The sequence below is a fragment of the Momordica charantia genome, assembly GCF_013281855.1.
Source record: "Momordica charantia cultivar OHB3-1 chromosome 8 unlocalized genomic scaffold, Mcharantia_2.0 BLBB01000008.1, whole genome shotgun sequence".
In the NCBI taxonomy this organism is placed as follows: domain Eukaryota; kingdom Viridiplantae; phylum Streptophyta; class Magnoliopsida; order Cucurbitales; family Cucurbitaceae; genus Momordica; species Momordica charantia.
Genome location: NW_028275166.1, coordinates 29069209 through 29087145, shown reverse-complemented (window position 1 = coordinate 29087145; position 17937 = coordinate 29069209). Strand labels below are relative to the sequence as shown.

Genomic DNA, 17937 nt, shown 5'->3' with positions numbered 1-17937 from the left:
CATCTCAAATTCATTGTAATAAGTTTTCCTTAGTTCTAAACAACAAAAATTCACCCCTCATAAATAAAATAAAATAAAATGTTTGAAAAAAAAATCAAAAGAAAAAAGTACAAAATATCAAAGGTAACTGAAATACACAAGAAAAACAAACCAAAATAAATATATATATATACCTGTTTATATCTCTTCTGATATCGTTTTTGTTTCAAATGAATTTGGAGTTTTCTATCAAAAATGGCATCATCTTCTTCTTTGACCTGTCAATGCAAACTAATTACATTCTCTAACTTAAAAAGCCCTTAAAGAAACAATGACAAGAAGTAAATTACAACCTCGAAAGGGTAATAAAGTATAGGAATTGTAAGATCTTTTCAGAGTGGTGGTGGGGGGGGGAACTTAAAAAGAAATTCTAGAACATAACTCACCTACCACCACACCGAGTAGAGGAACAAATACAGCATAAAAAGTAAGACTAAGCAACTATATAATCACCCAAGACCAGTAAATTGAACTGTTGAGACGTTTGTCCCAGAAAAAAAATAAATACCAAAATGTGGTAAAATCTACTTCTCTCGCATGCTCAACAATTATTAATGTTTCATGACCAAGTGGAACAAGTCGAATCACAGACAAAAAAATAGAAGATGTAGAAACACTGTTGTCATCTTAAGACTTTATGACAACCAGGGCAGATATTTTTCATGTATAAGAAACTACTTTAATGTCAATAAAATGTAAAAAAAGAAGACTAGTTGGAACTTGCTGAAAAGACCCGTTGTAAAGTGGCATTTCTCTTGGTGGAAATCTCAAATCTGTTGATATTTGGAAACCCATGTCGAAAGGATATTGAAAAAATTGGATAAGAGGAGGAAATATCAGCTCTCAAGAGGAGGGCGCCATACTTTATCAACTTCGATTTTGGCCAACAACCCTATTTATTTCATGTCTCTCTTGCTTGTGCCTAGAAAGATTGGCCTTGAAATTGAACAAATGCGGAACTTTTTTTGGAGAAGAGGATTGGCAAAATGATGTATCTAATTCGTTGGAACTTATTTACTAAGCCTCCAAATCAAAGTGGTTTAGGTATTGGAGGTTCAAAGATAAAAAATAAAATTGCAATATTAGCTAAATTTGGGTGGCCTGAGCCCAATTCACTGTGGCATCAAGTTATATCTAGCATCCTTAAAACTAAAACTCATGGTCACAGATGTACAGCCGAACAGATCTATTGAAGTAAGGTCGTTCAAGTTATATCTTACCATCCACAGTCTAGAATCTTTAGGGTGGCACATTATCAGTATGAAAGGTGGAAGTAGTAGAAGTCGCCTTTCCAAGTTGGCAATGGGGATTCCTTTTCAACATAGTAATTGGCATGGGCGGGCTTCTTCCATGAGTAGATTCTCTCATCTTTTCCAAGTGATTTTTTATCCTAATTGTTGTATTTCCAAGTAATTTTTTATCCTAATTGGGGTTGATGATTAGAAGAGAGCCAGATCCCTGTTGAAGTTGAAGGTTGATATTTTAGAGGTTGAGTTAAAGAACAACAGATGTGGGCCCAAAAATGATTCAGTTTAGTGTCTTTGTTGTACAAAATTATTACCAAGGTGCTAGTTGAACGGCTTAAAAGTGTTCTTCCTCATATCAGATGATGTGCAGCCGACTTTTGTGGAAGGGTGTCGGACATTATTTTGGTAGCCTCTGAGGCGCTAAAGTAATGGAATTCCAAGAAGAAAAAAAATACTTTTTTAAACAAGAAACAGATTTTTCATTGATAAAATGAAACGAAAGAACAAGTTCAACAAACTCCCGTGAGAGTGAAAAGAACAAGCAACCAAACCAAAAAAGAAAGGAACTACCATAAATACAAGAGTCCAAATAAAACAATGAAGAACAAATCGCCCCATGGAGAAACAAACACAAAAATCTCATAAGCAAATCCACAACACCGAAGAGCCACTGAAGCTAGACCAAAAGAATGCAAAAACAGCACCAAAACTACTAAGAGAAGGCATATGACAAAGTAGATTGGTCGTATCTAGATGCAGTTTTATTTTGTTTATAAGAAACCTGAGAAAAAAGTGTTATAAACAAAAGAACAGCAAACTAGGGGCTGGGTAGAGAAAACACCTAAGAGCAACTAAAGGAAGGCTTTCTAATTGTTCATCAACATGGAAACGCTGTAGTTACAAAAGAAAGCAATAGTTTTGGTCCTCAGAGAAAGTGAATGTGTGGGTACATTTCTGCAACCATTTTTTTAGTAATCATTAATAGTAGACCCGAGGCAAAAGTTTTGCCAAGGGAGGTTTGAGGCAAAGTCTTTCCCCTTCTTCTTCACACTTATGGGAGAGATGCCCTAACTTTGACATCCATTTTCAACATTTTCTTTAACAGGAAAGTTTAATTACCTTTCTGAATTTTTTCTTTTGTTCTTCGGAAAGATCCAATTCTTCTTCATTTGCAATGGCAGCTGCAACAAATGGATCACAAGAATTTCCATCGACGTCATCTATCTCCTCTACCTAATAAAAAGATATGAAATCTATTCTTAGGCAGTTCATAATGAAGAATAAAAAGAAATAGAGGCAGTATTTTGACACAAGCCAATACTCACAAAAAAAACTGTCCTAGATATATTTTAAAATGTCTACAGCAAATCTTGTTATATACGTTAATTCTGCCATGTATGAATTTGATTCCAAACAGTGCCTCCCGGCCCATTTTCTTGGTTTCTCATTATTTCTAAATGGAAAAAAAGAAACTTACAGAAGAAAAAGGTCAAAAAGTTTCATTAATTGCATGAGAGCCTGAGGAACAGAAGATACAAAGTCCTAGAAACCAATGAATTATAGTATTTCTACTAGACTTCCACAATTGCTTAGAAAGGACAGTGGAAAGCACCCACATTAACATAATAACAAAAAGAAGAAGATCATACTAAAAGCATTAAGGGAAACAGGGCAATGACTGAGCTAGAAGATCGATCATGAAATCAACAAAACTGTCCTGATTATTTTTACTGCAATTTCCAAAATATCCCACTTGAGCTGTAACAAAAAAACCGCACCTCATCAACTCCCAGAAATTTGAGTCCCATTTCTGCAGCTTGCTGCGGAGTGCTGGCCAAGTACACAGAAGCCCAGTTCTTGCTACCGAACAATGTGTCATTGTCCTTTGAACCTTCCGAAAAAACCTTATTAAGAGAACTCCAATCAACTTCCAAATTTTTTGTTACGATTCCCTCACTCTCGGAAAATTTCTTCTGTAGATATCCACTTGCTCCCTCCTCCAAAAGTTTACCATGTCGTCTAAGCCCAAAGCAGACATTATATACATATGTGAGATGAAAATTTCAGTATTACAAGCTTCACATTATCATAAAGGCATGCAGTACCTCCTTACGGGCCTTTGAGTTTGGAGGGTCTTCTCTGCGTCAGATACAGATGCAAGAAGATCACCAGTTACCTGAGAGCCTACCCAGTGTATCCTTTTTTTCCAAGCTTCAGTATAGCAACCATTAGAAGCCTGACTTTCAATTAGCTTGTAGAGACTTGGTAGCTCAATACCAGCACCATCAAGTTGCTCCTATTCATAGAGGTAATTAAATAAAAGCATCCTGGATAAAAAAAAGACCATAACTTATAGAAGTAAAATATCACAACACATAAGCAACACACCGGATCATACACACAACTCATAACGAATGTCACAAATGTATAGATATTATAAATTTAGACGAAGATGACCAAAATATCATAAAAACTGTAATATTGTCAAAGACTACAAGAAGATATACCACCTTGAGCTTTTATTTTTTTATCAAGAAAACCTTTGTATTTATATTACATCTATATAAGAGTGATGGAAATGTGCATATTTTGTTAAACATTTTACGGTCACTAAAATAATATCCAAGAGAATATTTGAAGTATTGGAAGATAGCACCTTCGGGATTATTCTCAGTCTGCTTAATGCTTAATTATTTCTCATCTTCTTCGCCCATGCCTAAGGATTTATATTCTGCTATTTGGAAATCTAGAAGTCCCAAAAGAGTGAATATTCTTATGTGAATCTTGATAAACAAAGGATGAATACTGCAGAAATCTTTCAAAATAAGCTGTCCTCTTGTTATTTCCAGCCTTCTATTTGTGTTCTTTGCTACATAAACATTGAAGATCAACTCCATTTATTTTTCAGATGTGTTTATACATTGAATTGTCAGCACCTCTTGCCTAAAAAGAAGCTCAGAAGATAAACAGATCCATTACAATATTTAAGCAAATTTCTCCGTTGCACCAATTTCGAATAAATGGCTTTTAGAATTTGACAACAAAACAGAATAGCGACAGAAATCAAACACTAGTCGGAGGTCCCTTCCAGATTGCAGAGATGAGTTTGGTTTCTTCAGGGAGCAAGAAGAATTGAAGGCCTGTATTTGAGACTCGCACTTCATACAATCTCCATTATTTTCCTGCAAGCATTTCCTGAGAGCTTCAACATCACATGCCGATAGATTCTTCATCAGAGCCCTAGATTTTTCTGATTTACCATCCATCGAATTCCAACAAGTGGAGAAAGTTGACTGCCAGATGCAAATTCGCTTCAAATGGAGAAATTGTAAGAAAATTCTATTGAATTTAAGGTAGAGAGACGGAATTCCAATCAAACACACTCCGTGTGTGGCTGATGGAGCACCGCCGCTCGAGCAGTCGAGCTAAAGCATAAATGTGATGAAAACATTGAATTGTTGGCACCTCTTATTTCAAAAATTTAATATGCAATAGGTTTTTGTAAGGATCCTGATTACGAGAAAATAACAATGCAACTATATTGCAATATCGAAGAGAATTTACAATATCAACAGCCTTTTGAGAGGGCTATACTCCCCTAAGAACTATACCAAGTCCCTCACCTTGAACTATTCTCAAAAATACCGCGTTCTCTCCCTACTTCCTCTATTTATAATCAACTCTCCCCTAACTAATTACCACAATGCCCTTAACTAATATACTAATACTATTCTCAAACTATCCCTATTAGGACTCTCACATCACCCTGCCCTTCAAAAACATTTTGTCCTCAAGGTGGGGTTAGACAAATAACAAACTTAACCTTTATTGTACACCAATAATATTAGAAACTTAGCCCAATATCAAACCCTGCCCTTCAAAAACATTTTGTCCTCAAGGTGGGGTTAGACAAATAACAAACTTAACCTTTATTGTACACCAATAATATTAGAAACTTAGCCCAATATCAAACCCTAGCTGAATCTGATGTTCTAATGGGCGTGTGGCAGACACGATAGACAATGTGTGCGGCAAACGATGAGTCACGAAGTAGATGGTGGTGCCCGGTGGCAGGCGACATGGTGCGCCATATGGTGGCAACGTTGTGCGAGTTGGCAAGGCAGTGGCAGTAGTAGACGATGGCCACTGGTGAAGCAGGCAAACATCCGATGACAGCAATAACTGGCGGTGAGCGACACCTGCAACAAGACAATGCTAGCGTTGCCCCTCTTACACAGCTACTGAAGAAAAACTCCTTTCACTGGAGAAAAACTCCTTTCACTGGATGGACCAAGCCACGGAGGCATTTGATTGCTTGAAACACGCAATGGTCACCTTACCAGTGCTAGCTTTACCTGACTTCAGCATATCATTTGTTTAGAGACGAATATCTCTGAGACAAGAGTTGCATCAGTGTTATCACAATTCCCAACAGCAAAGGTCGATCGCTTACTTCAGTCAAACCTTATCGAATCACACCTGAACCAAATCAATGTAAGAGTCGGAGCTGATGACAATCATTTTGGTCGTGCATCGATGGAGATTGTACTTACTGAGCTAGAAACTCCTTGTTCGCACTAATCAGCATGCCTTGAAATACCTACTCGAATAAAATGTCATCCAACCGGAGTATCGAAGTGGATATCTAAGCTACTTAGGTACGGTTTTGAGATTAAATACAGATGCAAACTCGAGAATAAGGTTGTCGATGCTCTCTCCTACATGCCGCCAACAGTTCATCTAGCCACCTTAACAGTACCAACCATTTTGGATGTGGTAGTGGTGAAAACAGAGGTATCCTAATATACGAGTATCTCTCATATCATTTAATGCCTCACAAACGACCCAGACAACGTTTCAAAGTACACATTTCATCAGAGTACCTTCCTATATAAACATCGTCTTGTCCTCTCTAAATCCTCTTCATTGATTCCAGTCATACTGCACACCTACCACAACTCTATCATGGGCAGTCATTCGAGGTTCCTTCGCACGTACAAGCGCCTAACCGATGAGCTCTATTGGGCTGGAATTAACGGGGACGTGAAGAACTATGTGGATCACTGCACTGTGTCAAAGGAATAAACAGTTAGCTACCTCCCCTGCGAACCTTCTCCAACCCCTCCCCGCGCCAAACCACGTTTAAGAAAATATAACCATGGATTTTGCGGAGGGTTTACCACATTTTGAGAGGCACAACACAATCTTTGTGGTAGTTGATCGTTTAAGCAGATATGCTCACTTCATTCCCCTCTGACACCCATTCACGACCAAGTCAATCACTGTCGTTTTTGTGAAAGAAATTGCGAGTCTGCGTGGGTTTCCCCACTCCATTTTCTCCGACCGTGACAAGATTTTCATCGGCAACTTTTGGACTGATGAAATATTTCGGCTTCAAGGGACACTTACGTCAAAGCACGCCATACCATCCCCAAACTGGCGGTCAAATAGAGATCGTCAATAAATACGTCGAAACCTACTTGAGGTGTTTCTGCAATGAAAGGCCCAAACATAGGGGAGCTTGGCTGGCGTGGGCAAAATGTTGGTATGATACCACCTTTAACATCTCCATTGACACCACCCCGTTCCACACCGTCTACAGTTGACCTCCTCCCCCTTATTATTTTACAGTAAGCAACGTACCACCAACTTCACCTTAGACTAGCAGCTAATTGACCGTGACCAAGCCTTATCGATCTTCAAAGCACATTTAACCATTGCCAAAGCACACATGAAGAAGTTTGCCAATCGGTACTGCTCAAAAGTTGAATTGGTCATGTGTGATTGGGTCTACTTGAAGATTCGGTGAAACAAAAAGTTGTCCCCAAAATTTTTTGGCCCTATCAAATTCTAAAAATGCATGGGTTTCGTGGTATACAAGCAGCAATTACCAGAAGAAGCAACTATCCGTCACGTGTTCACGTCTCTCAACTCAAACAAGTCGTTGGAGATGCTACATTGGTTCAGACGTTCAGTCCCACCCTCCATCCCTCTAATGCCTTTGAATGGATATCCACCCTCTAGGAAATCATGGGCCTCCGCCACAATACAAACACCAACGACGCTGAGCTCCTAGTATGCTAGTAAGGGCCGCCCGAATTTGAGGCCACATGGGAAACACATTCACTCTTTCAATAGCAATTACCCCCTTCCACCTTGAGGACAAGGTGCTTTTGTACCTCGGGGTAATGTGAGACCCTAATAGTTAGTACTTATGTCAGGAGGGGTAAAGGAGGGAATTCCCCCTTCAAGTTAGTTGGTCTTTATATGCTTTGGTTCCTTTCTGTGTAAGGGTATGTTTTGTTTTAGTTTGGGAAATGTTTGTGGGGAGAGTTCCGGCCCCCTCAGTTTGGTTGGGGAGACTTTTGTAAAGCCCAGGGCTCTTTGCTCTGAAATATCAAGCACTTGTAAGGGAGATACCTTACAATATTTTAGTGATACATCAACTTTTTGTTAACAAATTTTCTAAGGAATGATATGGTTGAAAACTTATTACATTAAAGGTAGATTTGACTTTTGAGAATTTAGAAGATTAAGGACGAGATTGAGCATTACCTAAAAGATTAAGGACGATTTTGTATATTTTAGCCTTCTAAATAATAGTGGGTTAATAATCAAATTTTACGTTACAACTCAACCAAGAAACTAATCTCATTGCCTGTCTATGCCTAGAAAATAGTCATTTAATGTGCCAACATGTCCTACCAGATGCACAATCTCTCTCTGCTATGATTAAACTTAGAACAACCTTAAAAAATCAGTTATTAAAATATTTGTTTGGTGTTAAATATGATGAAAGTTGGAGAGAAAAGCATACCAACAAATGAGCACTCTCGATCTCAAGCTCGTCAAGCGCACCTTCCCACTCTTCTGTAAAAATAGACATTTCATTTGCAACGGCTGTTTCCAACTGTAAGACAAGAAAGCACATTATTGATGGCAAATATGACAGAATTCGAAAGGACAGAGACAAGGCAACAACTAACATCATCACCATTAAGAGTCAATGCCAGTTCTCCTCTAACTTCATTCTCCACTTTGGTAAGAGACTCCTTTTCAAGTGCTTCTTGAGCCTCTGCAGCCTAACATAAGCATAAGTGAACATTCGTAGATAGTTTTTTATCAGAAACTTCGAAATATATATTAAAGAGAAGAGAAAACTCATAAAAATGAGGGAAAATGAGATATCCCCCATAATCAATGGTTTAAAAAAGGATCCCTAATTGGTAAAGATGTGCACAAGATCATAATTATAAAAATATTTGGGAAGAGTAATCCAAGTAGAAGCAAAATAACTAGGTCCCAAAATTCATCAAGGTTAGACTCCGCCAAGATTATATGGTTCCTCTTGAACCACACTCTTCATATAGTATTGGGAGCTGTCACAATATTGTACCGCACTACTTTCAACGGCCTTTTAAAAGAAGAGCCCTCCAAAGCTACAACTCTTTGGAACCCACCAACTTATACTGAACTATGGTACATTTATTTATTTATTTATGGGCGAACAACAGGTCTCGAGAAAAGCTTGATAAATGAGATGGAGTTCCACTTCCAACATTTGATCCTTAATTGACCTAGGAGTTGTGATTTGAAGCCAGCTGAAAAACAAATGCGCGCTAGTAGCACAGCTCGCCTTTCGCCGGCTAATGTCTTCCAAGGAGTATCGGGGGGTGGAACGGCACCTCAACCTCTACTGATCATAGCCGACAAAGATGCACCAACTAGCATAGCCGCCTTCGAGACGGATGACTTATGTTTTTCCGCCGGACCACACTCGTCGACCTCCAGTGGGTTCGGGTTTACGAACGGGAATAACGTCCGATCTTGTTTCTGGATTGAGGTTTGTTTGGTAGATGTTTAGACCAAATATTAGCAACATAAGGGCACCCGAATAATAGATGATGATGACTCTCCTGATATTATCAAACCTTCCTGGATATTATCTTCCCCAAACTATACTCAAATTGTAGAAACGATATCATGGGTCCAACGTTGTCTCGTGAGAAGCACGCAAGCTAACCCTAAAACTCACAGATATTTAAAAATAATAAAATGAAAATAAAACAACAAGGACAAGAAAAAACCAGCAAAACAACTAAAGATAAAAATGGATAGCGGACCCAACTAAATGATCAAAAGACCTAAAACAAACAGACGCCTTCAACTTAAACAAGATCAGCCTCAAGACGTGGCAGTACAAACTAGAAGATTACATAGAGACTTTATGGTTCACTTAATAAATTAATAAAAAAAATAAAAAATAAAAACCAAAATTTTGATGAAGACTTGATGGAAATAGCCCGAATATCTAACAGTTTCATGAAGAAAGCAGTCTGAACAATCTTCTGGGTCCCTTTCAAACCGATCACAATGTCCGGGGAAAAATTCATATTCTTTTTTTTTTACAAGAAACAAACTCTTCATTGAAATAATAAAAAGATACAATAAATGTTCAAGGAAACAAACTCCAAAAGGAGTGAAAGAACAAAACATATAGAAACTAATTTGCAAAAATAAATGCATCATTTCTTGTTCTTTGGGTTGTATTACCCTTTCTTTTTTGTGTTCTCTAGTTTCTTTTTCTCTCCCTTATGAGATTGTATCCTTTGAACTTCTTTCCTTTTCATTAGTCAATGAGAGGTTGTTTCTTGCTAAAAAAAAAATAAATGCATCCTAATTATAAAAAATATCATAAACATAATGGTTGCCAAAGAGTATAGACAAGGAACACCCGTGAGAGGCCTTGAACTTGGATAATTCAAATCGCTCATAAACTTAGATACTACAAATATATTTTAGAAGAAGATGCCTTTCTTGTCCTTATCCCAAAAAAAAAAAAAAAAAAAGATTCTTCCTTGAGCTCGTTTAATCTCCCAGAAATGGAAGCTGAATCAATTGCAGGCTATAATGTAGAATATGAGCGGGATGCGATCTTTAATAGTCCACTATTGGTGGAAGCCAATGTATCGGGGACTCATTCTGACTGGAACAAGAGGTGGATCTTTACCAACTTTCAAGTATTAAATTTTAGGGAAGCCAACAAACATGAGCACTGGGAACGAGCCTTATTAAAAAAAAGCCCCTTACTCTCGAACAAAGCTCCTTCAGCCCTCAATCTGTGTTCTATGTTAATCAAGCAGCAAGTGTCAAGCTCATTTACTCTTCCTATGTCCTTTACAGCTAAGTGTTGGGAAGTACTATTCTGCCTCTTCAATTTATGTTGGGGTTTTTACAAACTCAACGTCAGGGAACTTGAAACAGCTCCTATATGGGCCGTTTCTCCCCCCAGAAGCTCACCTACTTTGGTCCAACGTAGTCAAAGCACTGCTCTCCGAATTTTGGTTCGAAAGAAACCCAAGGCTATTCAAAAAAAAGAAAAGAGATTTGTTCGAATGTTTTGATCTAGCTAAGTACAAGGCATCTCTTTGGTGCTCGATTCTACCTCTCTTTAATGATTACTCCTCTAATGCTATTTTTATCTCTTGGGATGCTTTCCTATTTCATTAATTTGTATTTTAATTCTTAGTTTTCACTTTTCATTAATGGCAAGGTTTAAGACAAGGAGACCCCCTTTTACCTTTTCTTTATTATTATGTTAATAAGTGTACACTTAGGAAAGACAAGGGTAGGGGAGACAGTCTAGAGTCATTTCACCATCATCGATTCATTGTGATAGAATAAAATTAGCGGAAGGTAAGTTTAATGAGGCTTCTATAAATATAGAAGCTAAATATTCATACTACGATCACAAAACATTGAGAATTACAGTCCTGGAAGCTACCTTACTCTCAACTTCCAAAAACTCGGCCACCAAATCCTCTATCTCTTGCTCAGTCAAAGGTTCCTGCTCAATGAACAAAAGCAAAACAAACATACCATACTTCAGATAGTAGAATTGAAACAGATATTAACACCCAAGTATCTACTGAGTCCTGACTATCACAACGTAAAGCAACAAGTGAAACCAAAGCTTTCCAAATACAAATTGAAAAGCTAATGTGGCTTGCCTCGAGATGCAATTGCTCGTCCTGACCAGATGTTGATGGCCCATCATCTTCTGATTCATCGATAAAAGAATCGCCAGACGCACTCCCTACATCTTCCACTTCCTCGTTCTTTTCCTCCATCTCAAAATGAAATCAAAACCAAAAAATTGGTAAGATAAAAGGATATGACGTCTAAACCAAGCTTGGCGGCAGTACTTGAAAGGGAAGTGATGCTTCCAGAGGTTTAAACTTCAAAAAAACGGATTGCAAGAACGTGGAGTCTACTTTCCCAATTCAATTTCAGTTCCTTTAGTTTGGGAATGGATTTCGAAGGAACATTGGTTGAAATCAAGTTCCTTCTGCGCCGAAAATTTGGAAGAAAAGATGCAGAGAGGAGTTGAAATTCAGACCAACGGAGTTGAGACTTCGAAAGGTCGCAAGAGTACTGGGAGGTTTTTGCCTTTTTGGGGCAAATGCTCTTATTATTTGTTAATATTTTAAAAAATTAAAATAATAATATAAGTTTTTTTTTAGACAATTAATAACATAAGTTTTAACTTTTAAGTCTTATTTTAATGTCGTTTCAAAAAAATAAAAAATAAATCTTATTTTAAGAGGGTGTCCAATTATCCACTTTGAAGATAGTAATAGGTGTCTTATCTTTTTCGAATTGACTCGTCAAATTATTAGTTATCTCGATAGAAGTTCAAAATATATATACTCGCTCTCAAACAAAACTTATTATATTCTTGAACAAACAAAAAAATTGATACGAACCAAATTAGCACTTCTCAAATCAAGTTAGGCTTCTATAGCGGAGCTGGGCATTGGAACCGTTGATGCACGATCGGCACATAAGGGAATGGTTGCCCAAATTTCTTGGTTTGGTATCCTACACCTAGCGTTCATGATATCTATATCCACCTATGCCTAAATAAAATGAATTGTAAGGTTTTAAGTTTTAACCTACTTTTCAATTTCTTTATTTTTGACCCTAAATAATTAATAACATTTTCAAATTATATGTCAATTACCACTGAGCTATGTTCATTTTGGCTTTTATTATATGATTATTTAAGTACGAGGATGGTAACATCCAACATTGTATACCAACTATGGATATGTTCCCTTTTTATTTGAGCTTAAATCCATATTTTATATTAACATACAATTGTGATCCATATTTTATTTAAAACATTTTATGCGATTTTATTGCTTTCCAAATCTAGACTTTCGAATATAATCTTTGTCCTTTACGATATTTAGGTTTAGTTGAGAGGCTATCTAAAGCTTGCTATTCTATTGTTTCAACATCACATCATAAAGTAATTCTAGTCTTTAAACTTTTTCTTTCAAGTTTAACTAAGAGTTTCTTGAAATTTTTATCATTTCTCGGTAACATTCAAGTAGGAGTGATAATCGTATCTTGTGAAATGTTTAACTATTGGACCAATAAACTTATTATTTGTCAAAAAAGCTTTTAACTTCAGTAAAATGTGTGTCTAACTTATACAATAGAGTTGAAATTGAATTGATGTGGAGTTCTAATGTTTGCAAATTAGAGATTCGCGTAACAAAAGAGTTCCTAATTCAATTTAAGGGAGTTCATTTCAATCTTTCAAATTATACTTCAAACAAATCTCAAAACTAGTAGAGTTTCTTAAAAAGATGCTTTTACAATTAAAAAAATACTTATTTTTACAAACATTTTTGAAATAATTACTAGTTTGAAGTGTATTTAGTATATATATTTTTAGTTCAACATGTGAGGTGGGGGATCGAACTCACAACATATTGCTTGAAAATATAAGCTAATATCACTAAGCTATACTCATTTTGACTAAAATAATTACATCCATTAGAAACAATACAATGATGGTTATCCTAAAAATGACTTTTAAACGATTAATATCACTGTAGTTTGATCAATTGATAGACGATTATAAAAAAAATAAACGTCAAATTACAAGTTTAGTCCATAAATTTTAAGGTAATATCTAATAGGTCTTTGAAATTCAAAAAAATATGTAATAAAATTTATACAAATATTTTTAAAATTCAAATATTTATTAGACGCAATATTGAATAGTGTGTCTAATCGAATATTGATCCATTTAATGGATCTGATAATTTATAGAAATATCTAATAAGCCAGAGACATGTCTGGCATGGTAATTTTGAAAAATCAATCATACTTAATTTTTTTTTTTTTCAAAACGAGTGGTATGCTACACATCAGGTTATTAAATGAAAATGGGGGTTATTTAGATAATTAACGGGAAATAAACAATAACTACTAGAACAATTTTTATTTCAAAGTTTAAAGACTTATAACAAAAAAAGAAGTTAAAAAAACTAAACCATAAACATTTAATAATATAGACTAGGACAATAAATATTTGAAAATTCAGTATACGAAACCTTTGGCGAATTCATAAAAATCGTGTCATCATCTCAACATTTGATTTCTATTTGGCATCATAATTGTACAACGTTAGAAACCCAGCTCAAACCAAAGCTCTAACAGATGACAAGGATCATCATCACAATCAAAACATTACAAGAGCATCCAGGTTTGTCACGATGTAAGAGAAACACGACAAATTTTCGTGTTCGGAGAAAATCGGGGTGACTCGAGTTCTACGTAAAACATATACACAGTTTCATTAAAACTTGTCCCATGTCTGCTACCTAGAAGGTGAATCTGGCAACCTCTTCATCTTCATCCTCATCAATGACATCCTCCTCCTCGGTAAATCTATCGTAATCATCATCTTCGTCTTCCTCGCCGATATCTTCATCTTCCTCGACCATCTTAGTTTTGCTCTTGTCAGATTTATCCTTCAAACCAGTGCTCAAAACCACGGTTTGTCCCTTGGAGCTCTCCATATCTTTTCTCAACTTCTCCATGTTTTCCCGCCTGCGTTCTTCCTCCAACCGTTGCTTCTCAGCTATTCTCTTATCAAGCTCCGCCCTGAAAAATGGCCAAATGCAGCATAAGCATCAAAATTGTAGTAACTTCCGAACTCGCACAATTGTTATCGCTATCTAATAGATTCAAAGCTTTAGTCAGTCATCATTACTTATAATTTTCCATGTACTCCTCAGCGCTAGAATCGATCGCTTTAAAGAAAGAATCCACTCCGGAGCCGGAAACTGCAGAAACTCCAACAGATTTTAAGTTCTTATAGAACTCATCCAGCACAAGGGAAAGACTCTGACTTAATGTGGACGTATAAGAACTATCCGAACTGACTGCAGCTTGAAAGGCTTCGAAATCTTCCATCCACTGCAGGAATAATTATCCTTTAACATTTTAAAATTATCAAGAATTGTAATATATTTGATAATCGAAAAAGAGAATATAGAGGTCCATGTGAGAGAAGATATCTGTGGAAAATAACCATGTTACCAAGAAAAGGTCTAAATCTTCCATGGAAACTCTATTATTTTACAAAGTTTACTTTTTCTGAGATAACCAAAATATCAAGGCCCAGTCCTTACATTATATTGACGGTCTACCCCACTAATCATTAGGAAAGCCACGATAGAAAAATAAGAGTTCTAAATTATTAAGTTTCTACCTCGGGACTTAAACATAGGACCTATGAGGGTAAGCCCTTACCATGAGGAATTCCACTCAATTATTAAAAATATCACAAGGACATATCTACACAAGCGAATTACCTCCAAAGCAAACTCATGTTTTGCCACATCGGTTTTATTGAATACCAATACAAGTGGCAACCTCGTCTTGTAGAGGATAGAACAGGCGTAAAGCATGTTGCTCATGAAGGTGACTGGATTAGCTGAACGAGGTGTATCGACAACATAAGCGATTACAGTGGGGAAGGTCGAAGCAAAAGCCTCAGTGATGATGGCCCCAGATGCAGACCATGTGAATATCTCAATTTGACCAGGAGTATCAACAAGGACATAATCAAGCTGATCCGCTCGCTTTTCAATCACTGATATTACCTGAGATTGCACAGTTCAACAAAAAATTTCAATAGGATAATTCAGGAGGGTGTGTGAGATAAGTACAAGTTTAGAAGAAAAACAATATTGGAAATACGCATCAATATCAACAAGTGCACATGATATGAGAAAAAACACAGCATAAAGACAGAAACAAGCATTAATCCATGAACCTGTTTTTTTCCAGTAAGAACGGTTCATGAACTTAACAAAGAATTTTATTTTTTTATATCCGTGAGTGCTCAGGCCAGCTTACGCGTACCTCAACTATTCTCAAGGGTAGCCGCCTGACCCTAAAAGATTTGGTGGTGGAAAATATATAGGAATTAATTCCTAAAGTAGGGGCCATAGGGTTTGAACTTGTTCCCTCACAATTCGAACTTAACAAAGCATGGAATCTTCTTTTACAGTTCAAGAAAAAAAAATATAATGAAAAATAATTAACATCACAAACTCACAAAATCATCGAGAAATCATAGGAGGGGAGGGAAAACTGGCTACGTTTGCAATTTTGATGGGCTGTGATGTTAGAGATAACATAACTTAAGAAAGATATGAAAATTTCACCTCATCAAATTTGGTAGCAAACAAGTTAAGAGACGTCAAAATTCCACCATTAGGCCCAAGATTGAATTGCTTCATCACTTCCTTGTACCGTACAGTATCCCTTATATCAATATTTGCACCAAAAGGGAGGGTCATAACAGCAGGATCAAGGTTCATTACATAACCTCTGATATTTGATGCATGTGTGTCGCACACCAGACGATGAAGAAAAGTTGTCTTTCCACTCCCTGAAAAAACCCACATTATTACAAGAAACAGATAGAATTTCATTCAGAAAAATGAAATGAACATGGCTGGTAGGAGCCTGTAAAAGACAAAGGAATTATACATAAATCTGTCAATTGGCACCAATAAATCATAACTACAAAAAATCCAACTAAGAACACAGGAGACCAAACACAGTATTCCCTTACCCAACAATACAGTCCCTATACACCTTCCGAAGATTCTCCTATTATATTTCATTATTTCTTTCCTATCAAAATCATCCAAAGGCTAACCATGATAGCCAATCAATAGACAGTAAAATCATAGGAATTATTGGGTTCCTTGGGAAACTTGTTTTAGGAAATGGTTTCCAAAAAAATCATACATATTGCTTTCTGAATCACAAACAAAAATCAGCCTCATTCCCTAGAGATTGACCATATTTATTTACCAGGATCTTATACCGAATCCCCCATTCCTGATGGAACCTCCACATCCATTCAGATAGGAGGGGATATTTCCTCTCTCAAATTTCCTATGCCCGAGCCTCTAGGTTCTAAGCTCCTTGGGAAGGTTGACAAAACCCCACTCACCAGGAAGAACCTCCTCAGTTTGATCCTAGAAAAATTTATTGAACAGCTTTTCCATGGTCTTGGCCACCCTTCATGGGATTCTAAAAACCAAAGGAATGTAGGTAGGCACGCGAGTCTGCCCCTCTGGTAAAAGGGGATTTTTTTCATTTTACTTTTTTGAACTGACAGACACCAATACATAAACCATGGGTCTTGAAAACCATAATTTAAGTTAAAAGATTTAACATGCATCCGTGAACTCCAACAGAGACAATAATTTTCATTGAAAATTACCTGCCATTCCTATGACAATAACAATAACTGGTTTTCGCTTGAAGTTCGTGGCTGAAGACCCCGCATGCCTAGATGATTCTTCGATGATTAAATTCTTAATCGAATCAGCAAGCTCCTCTTTTGCCTTTCCCTTCTCCTTAAAATCAAACACCCAAAAGACAACAAATCAAGACAATATCTTAACAAATTATAAAAACAAGGCGGTTGAAATGTGACCGAAACACGCACACACACATGCACAGAAAGCAAAAACCAACATTCTCCTTAAATCTCATAACCAAGCGATTAAAATACAAAACGGACCAAACAAGAAACTTCTTCCCACTTACTTACACACCCCAAACAAAAGTGAAGTAAATATTTCCAGCAGTAAAACAAGGGAAAGTAAGATTATAACCAAGGAATCATGGGTAGTTTACATACGTTTGAATCTTCAGCCTCCATAGGCTTGCAGTCGGCATCATCAGATGGTTGGGTACTGACATTGCGGACATCAGAATCGACATCCATTGTTGGCTGAAACAAGAAATGGAAATTTTGATGGATTTATGGAACAGGGCTCGAAATTTGTTCGTGCTCTCCCGTTGTTGCACAGCTGCTAAAACCCTAGTCAAGAGTAAACGTTGAAGGCGTTATGGGCTCGCCCGCCCACCAACTAATGAAGGGAATAAGAGAGGAAAAAGGAGTAGTAGACTTTGACAAATTTATTGGTTCAATTTTTTAAATTTATATATAGTTATAAGAATAGAATTGCAAATGATAATCATCATGGACAAGTGGGTTCGAATACTTATCTCTAACTAAAATGGTGTGAATTCCAACTTTATCTGTATAGTTGAGGTAAACATCTATGTTTGTGAAAAAAGAGAAAGAAATTTGATTTGCGAGTACGTAAGTGTATATGTATCGATTTAAGATCACCACTCAAACCAGCTTAAGACTTAATATCACCTCTCCAACTAGCTTAAGACTTAGTTTAACGATGACACATCAGAGGTCTCGGATTCTGACATTAAAGAGGTTGTAAATAATTACACTTCTCAT

At 36.7% G+C, this 17937-nt stretch overlaps 2 protein-coding genes across 4 annotated transcripts in view; both read right to left on the bottom strand.

The window, feature by feature from the left end:
• The window catches only part of ATRX (P-loop containing nucleoside triphosphate hydrolases superfamily protein), a 53825-nt gene extending 42090 nt beyond the window's left edge, over positions 1–11735 (bottom strand). Inside the window, exons 1-8 of one of the 2 annotated variants that reach the window (XM_088127863.1) lie at positions 11297–11735; positions 11071–11133; positions 8273–8368; positions 8104–8196; positions 3392–3582; positions 3065–3305; positions 2406–2519; positions 174–257 (exon numbers count right to left, since the gene is read on the bottom strand). In XM_088127863.1, coding sequence (XP_087983989.1) covers positions 174–257; positions 2406–2519; positions 3065–3305; positions 3392–3582; positions 8104–8196; positions 8273–8368; positions 11071–11133; positions 11297–11416 — 1002 coding nt within the window. In that variant the 5' untranslated portion in view covers positions 11417–11735. Of the gene's footprint in view, positions 1–173; positions 258–2405; positions 2520–3064; positions 3306–3391; positions 3583–8103; positions 8197–8272; positions 8369–11070; positions 11134–11296 lie in introns of those variants that run through there. The other variant, XM_088127864.1, reaches the window with a different exon arrangement.
• Positions 11736–13688: 1953 nt separating this feature from the next.
• On the bottom strand, positions 13689–17581 carry QQT2 (P-loop containing nucleoside triphosphate hydrolases superfamily protein). Of its 2 annotated transcripts, none has more exons than XM_022288836.2 (6): positions 17317–17581; positions 16894–17023; positions 15821–16047; positions 14963–15253; positions 14359–14564; positions 13689–14249 (listed from the first exon to the last, which is right to left on the bottom strand). In XM_022288836.2, exons 1-6 carry the CDS (start codon positions 17401–17403, stop codon positions 13967–13969), a joined length of 1224 nt encoding a protein of 407 aa, XP_022144528.2. In that variant the 5' UTR covers positions 17404–17581; the 3' UTR covers positions 13689–13966. The 2 variants fall into 2 exon arrangements, with proteins under 2 accessions (XP_022144528.2, XP_022144526.2); XM_022288834.2 differs by having other exon boundaries at positions 16894–17029; positions 17317–17580.
• Positions 17582–17937: the final 356 nt, after the last annotated feature.